This window comes from Lampris incognitus, chromosome 19 (assembly GCF_029633865.1).
Source record: "Lampris incognitus isolate fLamInc1 chromosome 19, fLamInc1.hap2, whole genome shotgun sequence".
Taxonomy (NCBI): Eukaryota; Metazoa; Chordata; class Actinopteri; order Lampriformes; family Lampridae; genus Lampris; species Lampris incognitus.
Window position 1 is genome coordinate 34,127,462 of NC_079229.1, and position 11,996 is coordinate 34,139,457.

The window sequence follows — 11,996 nt, forward strand, 5'->3', positions numbered from 1 at the left end:
TGGTGTAAGAGCAGGTTTTTAGTGAGGATGTCTTTTGCCTCCTGTTCTGACTTACATCAGATCCTCTGCACTACCGATGTCCACCTTGAGGGTTATGTTTGTGCACAAATGTCCGTAGTTCTCGAGAAATGCAATCCGTTTTTGTGAATATCTGTATTTACAGGTACTGCCAACACACAGTGGTCTTGTGTGCAACCAGGGAAGCGAGAACAGACCAGGGAAGGAGCAAAGGGTAGAAGTGCTGGTATGGAAAAGTGGTGAGTACCAATTCAAGCACTGCTTTTTAATGGAGAGATACATACTACTGGGAACATCAAGTATCTCTTACCATCTGTTGTTCATTGTAGAAATTCCAAACATTATAGCCTAGGATTTGGTAATACACATGCCAGAATACCAAGGAGAGTAGCGGCACGTAGTGTTTTTTTCCACCTGTGGTCAATCTGATCCTCAGGTTCCCCCATCTGTCCTACCAGGTAGTTCATGATATTCATCCGCTGTTCCGGTTATTCCATACTCCAATCAGGGAGGTTTTGCACCTGGAACAACAGATAAATGTCACGAGTTACCTGCTGCAATAGGAGGGTTTCCGTGCAACGTCATCACAGAGATGCGTGCGCAACTAGGGGGCAGAAAGCAGCTACAGCGCAGAGATTTTAACCAAGATAGAGCTCAGATACAGCAGAGATTACGTGCAGTTGTTGTGCAACAAACTGCACAAACCGCCAAAAGGATGGGTAGAAAATGTTCAACATTTTCATTGTTGAACGGCTTTGGTAGCTCTCAAAAGATTATGTGTCTCATACTCTTTTGAGAGCTACCAAAGCGGTTTTGCCCCCTGGCTGTGCATGCACCCAGGAATATTGGTAAACAGGAAACCCGTCTATAGACATCCAGCAGTACTACTGGTACATGAGGACCTGATTGAGAACCGCGGTTGTATCTTAAGTGGAGAGAAGAGTTTCTTTCCAAGCTGTAGTTTGTAGTATCCTGATAAGGCAAGCTGTTTTGAGTTCCCTCTAGTGATGAGATATTACAGATATTCAAGTTCTGACTATTGTCAACTATTCTTGCCTTTGAGAAGATGATTTTCAGTCAGGTGTGAATCACCCAACTGAAATAAAAGTTTGATCATCTGAAAGGTTTGTAGTTTCCAATTAGTATTATAAGGATATTTTGAAAAAAGGTAGTGCTTGACCTAGAAAAACATGTGTGATAGCAAACAGGCTCATAAGGAGATGACAGGATCCAATGAAACTAACCAAAAGAATGTTGATTACTCTTTTTATTTTTGGTTGTTTAATATACAAAACAAGGACCAAGAACACAAAAAAAAACTTTTACAAAACCTTGCTCAACCGAGGCGACAGAAAAAAGCCAAGTTTAAGACAGTGATATTGGTGGGTCGAGCTGTACTCTTGAGGTAAAACAGCTAGAAATTTTCAAACTGGTTTGACAACAGAAGTAGTGCCTTTCCTTCAGTAGTGCACACCATGACTTGCAAAATATTAAAAACAAAACCCTTTTTCCTGACGTCTGAAACATTAGCAGTGACTTCAGTGTGTCGTGCTTGCAACTCGTCTGTACAGTCAGGACAAATTAAGACGTGTAGGCCTAACTGTAGGCATGTGCCCCCCCAAATTACACAACACCATTTTAATGGTTGCCATTTTGAAAAACACAAGACAGTTGCGTACACACAAACTTGTTCCTGTTTATTCGTTCAGTGAACGGGTGCAAATTACTTTGAAAAAGCTTCCCATAAAGACTACTCAAGGATAAAATGGTAGAATAGATTTTTTCTTTTCCTGATGCACTCGCGAGAATGTCATACGGGAAAAGAAGAAGCTGTGGGAGAGTTTTGTAACGGCCCACGCTCTCGCTCCAGCAAGTGTGACGGGGCAGAGGCGAAACAGAATGATGAACAGAATGACGGTAGTGTTGGAATGAGTGTTACACAGAGGCACAAACTCAAAGTCCCATCTTAAAATATATTATATAAAAAAAAAAAGTACGACAATGCATACACGGCATTACTCGGACGAGTCATAGAAACCAAGCATCACTTACTAAAAACACAAAGCAGTGAAAACAGCACAGTTTGGTCTGCATTAGACTGGGCAATTACATCTCTGCATGACAACACATTTCTCAACTTTTCTTTTCACATTTAAGACATGGTCAATGGTGATTCAGCATTGCAGATTATTACTTCTTTTTTTTTAGTTCCTTTGGATTTATACCTTTTGTTGAATTTGCATTTATCACAGCAGGTAGATTGAGCTAGCATTATTTGTATCTATAATACACACGCGCGCGCGCACACACACACGCACGCATTCAACAGGATATGGATCTACAAATTAAAGGAAAAAAATATTCAAACCCATTTTTTCACCATTTAAGAGTTTCAGCCAAAGCAAAACTTGAATTACAGTCCACCAAAAAGAAAGAAATGTTTGCATGAAGACTTTGCCATCAGATGTGAGATACGCAGCAGGTTATCGAGTGCAGGGGGCAACCTTATTCCATTAAGAGGGGTCTTGGGGGTGGATCTATTCTTCAATCCCTTGATATAGAAATGGGCCTCTTTCTTTGAAGTTGGAATTCAAATTCACATTATGCTGGAAGAACAACTGGTTGCAGATGCTGGCAGGGCAGGTCATCACCAATTGTTAAAAACACTGGACTGAAGTGTGAATGCATATATACCAATTACAGACCTGTCGAGAGAAAGGAACACGTGAGCGTCATATGAAACTAACTGAGCTATCTCGTGTATCACAAATCTGATTAGTGGTAAATAGATTTTTTTTTGCCCTGTATAAAAGTGATATATCGAACATTGTTACTGAAGAAACGGATCTACTCACGCTACCCTTGGTTCACCACTGGGGGGGGACATAGCTGTAGGTGGGTGTGCCTGGGGGCCGATATGTGGGCATTGTGACTGGGTGGGGGGCAACAGGAGCTGGCGAATGAGTTGTCAACAAGGTTCCTGAGAAGCAAAGCAAAGACTGAGAATACAAAATACTATAATCTGTGATAAGCTCTTAAGAAATACGAGTATTTAAAGTGATAGAAAACGTAACAAACGGACGCATGTGTTGGTTGCTAGTAACATTGAGAAGCCACAAGAAAGTGTCATGTTTGTCCATCAGTGAAAGTAGAGTGTTTCTGTTGTAATGCCACTAGGAGGCGCCACGCAGTCTGCTGGAAGAGTGATGCGTGATGTCACAGACTCAGTGCTGAAAAAGTCCAGCAGTGTCGATCTTCAATACAGAAGAGACAAAACACGTAAAGCCCAAATCAGCTTCCACAGACCAGATGGTGGGAAGTGACCGGGAGGGCAGCCAGTATGAATCAGACCTACAGTTTCCTTTAACAAACACCTGATGTGATGAGCTGCCATCCCAGTGCTCCCAGTCTTACTTGCCGTGTGCTGAGCCCACGTGACGTCAGAGCGTTTACACAAGACATCCGGGGGATTTCTCCGATACCTTCACATAGTTTCCATGGAGTCCTCCATGATGAGGACATCCTGATTAAAGCTCTTTTGATTTGATTGAGCTCTTTTTTTGAGTCACTTGCATGAAATCATGAGGGAGATAGATATGATAAACTAACTTCACGTTTACCACGAATTTACTTTACTTTGAATGTGATGCAACTGAATGACAACCAATGAAACGGACACAAATGTCTCACCAGCTGACATGGCCATTGTGGTCCCAGCTACCATGCCCATAGTGACACCGTTGGGGCGTGGAGGGATGGGAGGTGCGTACATAGCTGCTGGCATCCCATTGGGCTGGACCACCGTCGTGTGATGGATGACGTGCGGCGGTGCAGCGTACAGTGGCTGTGTGTAATAAGTGCCTTGCTGCTGTGAGGGTAAGAGTGCCTGACATCACACAGAAACAGGAGGCGCACGTTGAAATTGAAAATGCCGATTTGTTCATTGGTCAAGACGTGACTACGCCGGGTGTGTGGGTCTGCGGCTCACACTGACCTGTGCGTAGGGGTTCTGCTGGGGGAAGGTGCTCCTCACCGGGTAGACGGCTGCATGGTAAGGGGTGGGTGAGGAGGAGTAAGGTGGGACGGTCCCCGTGGAGGGAGAACAGGACATTTTGAAAGGAGTACCGGGAGCATAGCCTGCGGTGAAGGAGGTTTCAGATTAGTGTTGTGGATGTAAAACACACAGCGAGGTCCACCCTCAACCACCTCATGCTCGGACACCACAGAGGAACCTGACGAGAGCTGATTTTACAGTGGCTTTGGGTTTAGCGAAGTTTTGTCTACTCTACAGAAAACAGTGGAAGGAAATCAGATGATATTCCAGCCCATTTTATTACACACACACATAAAAAATCCAATATGCCAGGTTATAATGCACTTAAGTCGGAGCCCGGTCTTACTACTGGCAGGTATTACTCTGAGAGCTCATGCAATTACACCTGTGTTTTGTTTCACTTTACTTTGGGGGGGTTTTTCCAATCATACTTATTTGATAATACAGATCTTATGGTTGTTTTCAAGGACCCTGAAACAAGAGCGTTTTAATTAAATGTACGAAAACCCCTGACAGATGTACCGAATCTAAAATCCAGAACAAATGCTCGCACTGGAGACCAGTTCAGACAAGCCAGCGTACAAATGTCCTCACCAAGGGACAGCCGACAGACACGTCAGAAAAACTGGGCTGTGATTGTGTAGTGTGACAGGATGTGACGATAAAAACTACAGCTACGACGCCATCCTGATGACTGACCAATAACCAACAGGAGCGTTGAAGAAAAAGATGGCGTCCTGGAGTGCCAGCTGTAGACCGAACATAAACACGCCGGATGGGTCCGAATCCTCCCCCTTTTCTTTTCTAGTTTTATCAAGGCAAAAACTTGCTGTTATTAATGCAACTGCATGTTTTGTTTTGTTTTTGTGGGGGGGGGGGCTGCCCCTTTCTCCCCAATTGTACTTGGCCAATTACCCCCCTCTTCCGAGCCGTCCTGGTCGCTGCTCCACCTCCTCTGTCGATCCGGGGAGGGCTGCAGACTACCACATGCCTCCTCCGATACATGTGGAGTCGCCAGCCGCTTCTTTTCACCTGACAGTGAGGAGTTTCACCAGGGGGACGTAGCGTGTGGGAGGATCACGCTATTCCCCCCCAGTTCCTCCTCCCCCCTGAACAGGCGCCCTGACCGACTAGAGGAGGCGCTAGTGCAGCGACCAGGACACATACCCACATCCGGCTTCTCACCCGCAGACACAGCCAACTGCGTCTGTAGGGACGCCCGACCAAGCCGGAGGTAACACGGGGATTCAAACTGCCGATCCCTGTGTTGTTAGGCAACGGGATAGACCGCCACGCCACCCGGACACCCCTGCAACTGCATGTTTTGTCCGCAGGACCGTGTTGAATGTATTTTTTCGTCATCGTAAATCACGTTGGGCGTTCAACCAATTGCACAATGTGACAGTAGACATGTACAGTATGAAAATTCGGACAATCAAGATTTTACTCTTTTCCCCTATCGCACAATATGACATAATAAACATGCAAGACAGCCAGAATCGCACAGCGTGTGGTGCTACCTCGACGTTGTTATGACTCAGCCAAGTCCTCTGTTGTAAAATTTACTAGCTTTGGTAAATGGGGACAACTTCTGTACGACTCTTTTCTCATTAATAATGTGGTGATCCTCTGTATTGGGACTTCTGTGTTGTGAATGGCACTTTATATGCACACAAGACTGTAACAAAACAACTCAACTCTGAATATGGCTTATGTGTTCGCTCTTCTTAACATCGCCCTCCAAATACAGTGAATGGCAGAGCTCAGTGGGACTCTTACCAGTAGGGAAGGCAGGGTTGGCTCCTGTGTACATATTGGGAGTATATGCTGGAGTGGCTGCTGCGTAGCCGACAGGAAACCCGGCTAGAGCGAGGGAGACGTGACAGAGACCACAAGGTCACAATGAAAAGGACTGTCTTACACATCAACTTGTAATTGGGGTAAAAAAAAAAATCTCACACACATTCTTGTCCTATCCTTGAGAGGACCCCTCATTGACTACGTCCATTCCCTAGCCCTTAACCCGAACCATCTGAATACATGTCTAACCTTAACCCTTACCCTAACCTTTAACCTAATTCAAACCCTAACCCTGAATAGACCCTTAAAGCAGTGAGGACTGGCCAGAATGTCCTCACTTTGTTAAAATGTCCTCACCCTGATGGTCAAAAACTAAAATTGGTCCTCCCAAAGACAGAGGTACAAGAATGAACACACACACACACATTACCTGGGTAGCCTATACCTTTATGGTTGGCATAGGGGACCCCTGTTGGTGCAGGGCTGTAGACAGGATTCATGATGGTGGTCTGATTATAGAAGCTGTAATGAAAAGAGCACATGTATACTGAATCCAAATAACAGCCAATTTATTTGTCTTGATGTGTGCTCAATAATCCAGGTAAAAAAATCAAATAAAGTTGAATCGGTTCATCTGGACACATTTACAGACAAACGTGTCATCACTCATCTAAGTGCATGCTTGTATGCATGTTTGTAATCCTGAGGGAATTGGTTGAACGAGGTCCTATCTATGCACTTTTTGTGCCATAACTGCTTGTGACCATTTTTGTCATTATGGATAAATTATAGACCTACATAAATGCTCATAATAAAGGGCTTCGAATTCAAGACAACGTCCAACAAAGCACTGTCAAACAGAAGTGCAGAAACAGCATACTAGCTCCAACAAATGTAAGATTTCTATTTATTTATAATTTTTCTAATGTCATGTCTCAGTACTCGCATACACTGAGATGGATTCTGTCCTCCGCATTTAACCCTTCCTATACACTAGGGGCAGTGGGTGGGGCTAACTCCAGTTCCACATTCCTATATACTAGGGGCAGTGGGCGGGGCTAACTCCAGTTCCACATTCCTATACACTAGGAGCAGTGGGCGGGGCTAACTCCAGTTCCACATTCCTATACACTAGGGGCAGTGGGCGGGGCTAACTCCAGTTCCACATTCCTATACACTAGGAGCAGTGGGCGGGGCTAACTCCAGCTCGGAATTCCGTCAACTATTAGCCAGTCAATAACGTTTTACAACCTGAACCCAACATGAGTCAAACAGAGATACAAAACACGCTTATTTCTGTTATAACAACACTTTTAATGAGATAGCTGTAACAGTAGGCTTATCAGTGTAATACTCCCCACATTTTTCTGACAAAATCACAAATATTTACCAATTTCCGACAGAGTTAAGAATGAAAAATAAACGAACGAACTATAATAAATAGGAAAAGGTAGCGCACTTATAATAACAGTAGCACAGCTGAGCTTCTGGGCATTTTGTCTTCCTTTAACGGCCAAGATGAACTTAAGTGTGACGTCACTGCTGTGAGTGAAAGGGATGTCAAGCGCCCAAGCTGAGATGGTATATATTTCCACATTTTAACATTGCAAATAAAAAGTATAAATATAGTTCAAGAATGTGCTGACAAAATGTTTTTTAAGATCACTTTTATTAACAGCCTACATTTAACAAAAAAGCCCCCCCCCAAAAAAAACCAAACAAACCAATATCTGAATCACAGCATCAAAAACAAAACACCTACCCAACGAACAAATACCCAGATAGCCAAATATTCAGGTCTAGCCCTACCCAAAACAAATTACAATTGTCTATCAAACCTATATTGTGAGCTCTGCAGGCAGAGATGAGCCACGTGTGCTGGCGGAGAATTCTGCTAAAACGACCTGCTCCACGGGCCAGTGTATGAATAGGACCTAAAAGGTCATTAAAATCCTTTTTTTTTTTTTTTTTAATTCAGGCCACTTACGAGTTGCATCATTTGTCCCCACATGAACAATCACTTGACTGGTGGAGGACGGGAGTGAGTGCAGCAGGCCCAGGAGCTTATCCAGGATATCAGGGACTGTGGCTCCAGGGAAACTGCGTAGCTGCATTGAGAAAACGGATGTTCCTGATTATGGAATTCCCAACTATTAATGTGGCTGGGGAGAAAAAGGGGACAAGAACAGTACATGATCCACACTGTGTGTTGAAATCGCCCACTGGGAATATAGTGCCTGAGCAAGCAAGTGTTGTGACAAGGCAGCAACATCAGCTCTGAGAATGGATTTCCCTGCAGGCTTGGGGGGCAGAAGACTTCGGGGGCGTCTAATCACGGCCTCTTTCAGAATCTTACGACGGGAAGAGGAGGTCACTATCCGGGATGAGGGCTGCTATCTTGGCTTCAAAGTGGGATGGCGAGCCACCTGAACCTGAACACTGCTAGCCACTAGCGGGGAAGCTGCAGTGTTGACAGGCGCCATTTTTGCAGAAAGGTCCAGATTGGGACACGTCGGAACCGCAGAGACATCAGCCGGGTGGACCAGAGTGTTGTCAGACAGGGTTCCGTAGCAGCTGGAGAGGTTTAGGCAAGGGGGGAGGCAGCCCCGTCTGAGCATCTCTTGCAACCACGGACCACAACTTCAGCCCAGGATGACTGGTGGGTAAGTGTCGAGCAGGAGGAAAGCCGTGGAGGGTTCCCACAGAACTGTGTCCTAAATGGTTGTACTGAGACAGGCAATCCGTTTGGACTGCCCGGAAGCCACGTCCATGAAGCTGGTCACAAGGGAGTTATTTATACAGTTCATCAGAAAGCCATCGAACATCCTCTTCAAGGTCAGCGATCTTTTCATTTGCTTTCTTTAGCAGTACACGGTCCTCACAGGGCAAAGTTGGCACAGTTGTTTGGTTACTTTAGCCACAGGCTAGAAACAAGCCACATACAGCCCCAGCACTACACAATCGGAGGCTTCAGTGCAATCAAGTCGGTACAGGAGCCGATGATCAAATAAAATCGTCAGCTGGGAACCGGATGAAAAGAAAGAGGGCACAAGAAAGCATGAAAGAAAGAGAACAAAAAAGAGCAGTAAAAATTGATTAATTAAAAAAAAAAGTATAGCCCTGCGATGGACTGGCAACCTGTCCAGGATGTTTCCCTGCCTTCCACCCAATGAACGCCCAGTCTGTTTAGATCCACATTGGAATAGTTCATCAAAACAGGTGGATGGACTAGAATACCCAAAAAACGAAATGCATCTGAAACACTCATTAGATGCAGTTATGCCCTGTATGGCTTTTGTTCTTAGATGACAGCTGGATAAAGTGTATCCTTGAAGAACATACTCGATGTACAATATCATCACTGACAGACAAGAAAAGGCATTAAAAGTAATAAAGCAGGGGTGTCAAACTCCAGGCCTCGAGGGCCGCAGTGTCTGCAGGTATTTGTTGCAACCATGCACTACACCACCTGATTAAACTAGTTCCTTTCCCTCCTTGATCCAGGAGGTGAGCTAATTAGTTAATTCAGGTGGTGTAGTGCACGGTTGCAACAAATGCCTGCAGACACTGCGGCCCTCGAGGCCTGGAGTTTGACACCCCTGTAATAAACCTATCTCGTTCAGATCAAGCAGACGTTTTCTGTACAGGCCAATAATTAAAGGTAAAGAACTGGAATTAGAGCTCTTCCACCACCTACTAGAATACACACTGGTCAAAAAAGTGACCTTACCAAATTCCCTGCCAAGTGCTGCTGAACAGGGATGGGAATGGGGCATGGAGTGACCTTGGTGAATTAATTAAATACTCATACTCAAGTGTAAAGAAACTGCTTTTTTTCCTAATCCTAACTCATCTTTCTGATCTTTGTCTTTCCAGGCATGCAGCTGAAGCTGGTGAGTGCTTTCTAGTGTTCTTTCCTGCTGTGCTTTTTCCAGAGCCTCAACGCCAAAAGGTAAAAATGACAACACAAAAAATCCAACCATTCTAACACAGCATTGCTTCAACATGACCAAAACACAAATTCTTCATTTGGGGCTTTTTGCTGTCATGTGCATCAAAGCATTTGGACCTCCTAAACATAAAATTCAAGTATGGTTTGAATGCTGACTTCTAAACAAGTTTTAAGGTCTCTTCTTCCCAACATGGATGGCAAATGGCATATTCTTGTAATCTATATTTTGTCAGCAGTGTGAACCACAACTGTTGTGACTTTGTTGTGAAGAGAACAGTACAGGATCATTGTCTTAGAGCTTGTAATTGGAAGTAGGTCTGGTATTGACTGCACATTTTCTATTGAATAGCTAGCATTCCGTATTATTTACATCATATCCTGACTGGATACTTAATGGCGTATTTTTAGATCACAGAAAGTTGAATGAGTTCATCTGGACACAACCACTGACTGTAGGTGTTGGGGACACCGGCAGTCAGTTGAGACTGAAGAGGTCACTTAGAAGAGTGATGAACTGCTTCTCTCAATAAACGTTGTGTCCAGATGATGTGATTCAACTTCCTCTAATTTCCTTACCTAGATTACGGAGCATGTATAATGATGTTTTTCTTCATCAAATGGAAATGATCCTGTCAGGACAACTGATTTTACAGTGTTGCCATTTCATTTAGCAGACGCTTTTATCCAAAGTGTCGTACATCTGAGAGTTAATATAACACAAGCAAGGATTATGTGGGTAATGGGCTATCATAATCACATAATAAATAAGATTAAAAACAAATCTATGAAACAAGGTGACAGCAACCCTGATTATTTTAAACAAGGAAATGTTATTCATTTAACGGAATTCAGACTTTTCTTAGTGGGACATGCTTCCGCCTAAGTCTCAACAATCCAGTCTTATTTAATTAATACAATAATAAAAAAAAATGTTTTCTTCTCATTTCCTGCTTATTATCTTTGCTGCTGTCATAATGTAAAGCATTTTGCAATGCGTTTTAATGAACGAAACGTGCCGTGTGAATAATTTTGATTGACTGATGCTACCACTGACTATATTGCATTTAGTCGGGCGACTGGGTGCATGAACTTCCCCCTCGCCTTTTTGGGAATGACCGGGAAAAAGGAAAAGGGAAAGGTGAAAGCAGCACGACCAACCAGACGAAGAGAGCGCGTCCATAACGCATTGCTGACGTGACGCACCGGTGGACCCGGTGCTGTGCTGCTGTGTTGGCGTCAGAAGTCGGGAGGATCAGGACGGAACCGCTCCCGGTTCCAGCAGTGCTCCGGGGCCAGCGACGGTTCCCCAGAGACGCGGCTGGCGTTCTAGCGTGTCGCGCATCCGCGCCGCGCAGCGAAAAAACGAAACCAGATGTGCAAGAGCGCGCTCGGCGTGCGGCATGTAAGCGCTCCTCCCGCCCGCGCGCCCGGTTTCAGCACGGGACGGCCGGGGTCGGCGTCGCGGTGACGGAGGCTGACGGCGTCACCGTGTCACCTCGTCGCGCAGCCGACGCGACGTTATAGTGACGGACGTGTTCGCGCCGGTACGCAAACTAGACCGGATCGGGGCCAGCGCTGCCAGCGGGCCCGCAGGAAGGAAGGCAGAGCCGCGGCGGCTCCCCCCCCCCCCGCGCCTCCCCCCCCCCCCTCCGCGCCTCCCTGCCCTGCACAAACCCTCCGTGCCGAATGTACCGCAAAGCATCGGTCTCTCCGACTGATTGGGTGTTAAATCACTCACTGTTGGCTCCCGTTACGGTGCAGGTGGTGCTCCCCCTCCTCCCAGCTCCGGCTGCTGCAGAAAACACAGTCTGCGGGTGTTTTGCTTCCAGTGGACGCAAACTGAACTCTGCGAAGCGACGTGCGTCACTTCCGGGTGGGGCGTCACGTGGTAGGGAAACTGCATGGAGGATGAAAATCGTAACCTTGGGACGAACCCGTGCGCCCGAGGCGGCGTGTTGTCGGCTGATCGTGGATATAAATGTGTGTGTGTGTGTGTGTGTTTTTATGACTTGTGTTTAGCGCCGATATGTGTCGTGTGCGCTGGTCTGGGACCTGTGTGAGGTGGACCCGGGCAAACAAAACACTCCCCCCCCCCCTCTGTTTTTTTTTGTTTTTTTTTTGTGCAGTTGAAGTTTTAATTGTAATAGCAAGGAACAAAACCTGTCGAGGTCA

At 45.4% G+C, this 11,996-nt stretch overlaps 1 protein-coding gene across 5 annotated transcripts; it reads right to left on the reverse strand.

The window, feature by feature from the left end:
• Positions 1 to 1,277: 1,277 nt before the first annotated feature.
• Positions 1,278 to 11,966, reverse strand: fam168b (family with sequence similarity 168 member B). Of its 5 annotated transcripts, none has more exons than XM_056299123.1 (7): positions 11,563 to 11,966; positions 6,318 to 6,394; positions 5,852 to 5,935; positions 4,013 to 4,155; positions 3,709 to 3,904; positions 2,874 to 2,998; positions 1,278 to 2,723 (listed from the first exon to the last, which is right to left on the reverse strand). In XM_056299123.1, exons 2-6 carry the CDS (start codon positions 6,370 to 6,372, stop codon positions 2,886 to 2,888), a joined length of 591 nt encoding a protein of 196 aa, XP_056155098.1. In that variant the 5' UTR covers positions 6,373 to 6,394; positions 11,563 to 11,966; the 3' UTR covers positions 1,278 to 2,723; positions 2,874 to 2,885. The 5 variants fall into 5 exon arrangements, with proteins under 5 accessions (XP_056155098.1, XP_056155096.1, XP_056155095.1 ...); XM_056299121.1 differs by having other exon boundaries at positions 2,879 to 2,998; positions 6,303 to 6,394; XM_056299120.1 differs by having other exon boundaries at positions 6,303 to 6,394.
• Between the last annotated feature and the right edge of the window lie 30 nt (positions 11,967 to 11,996).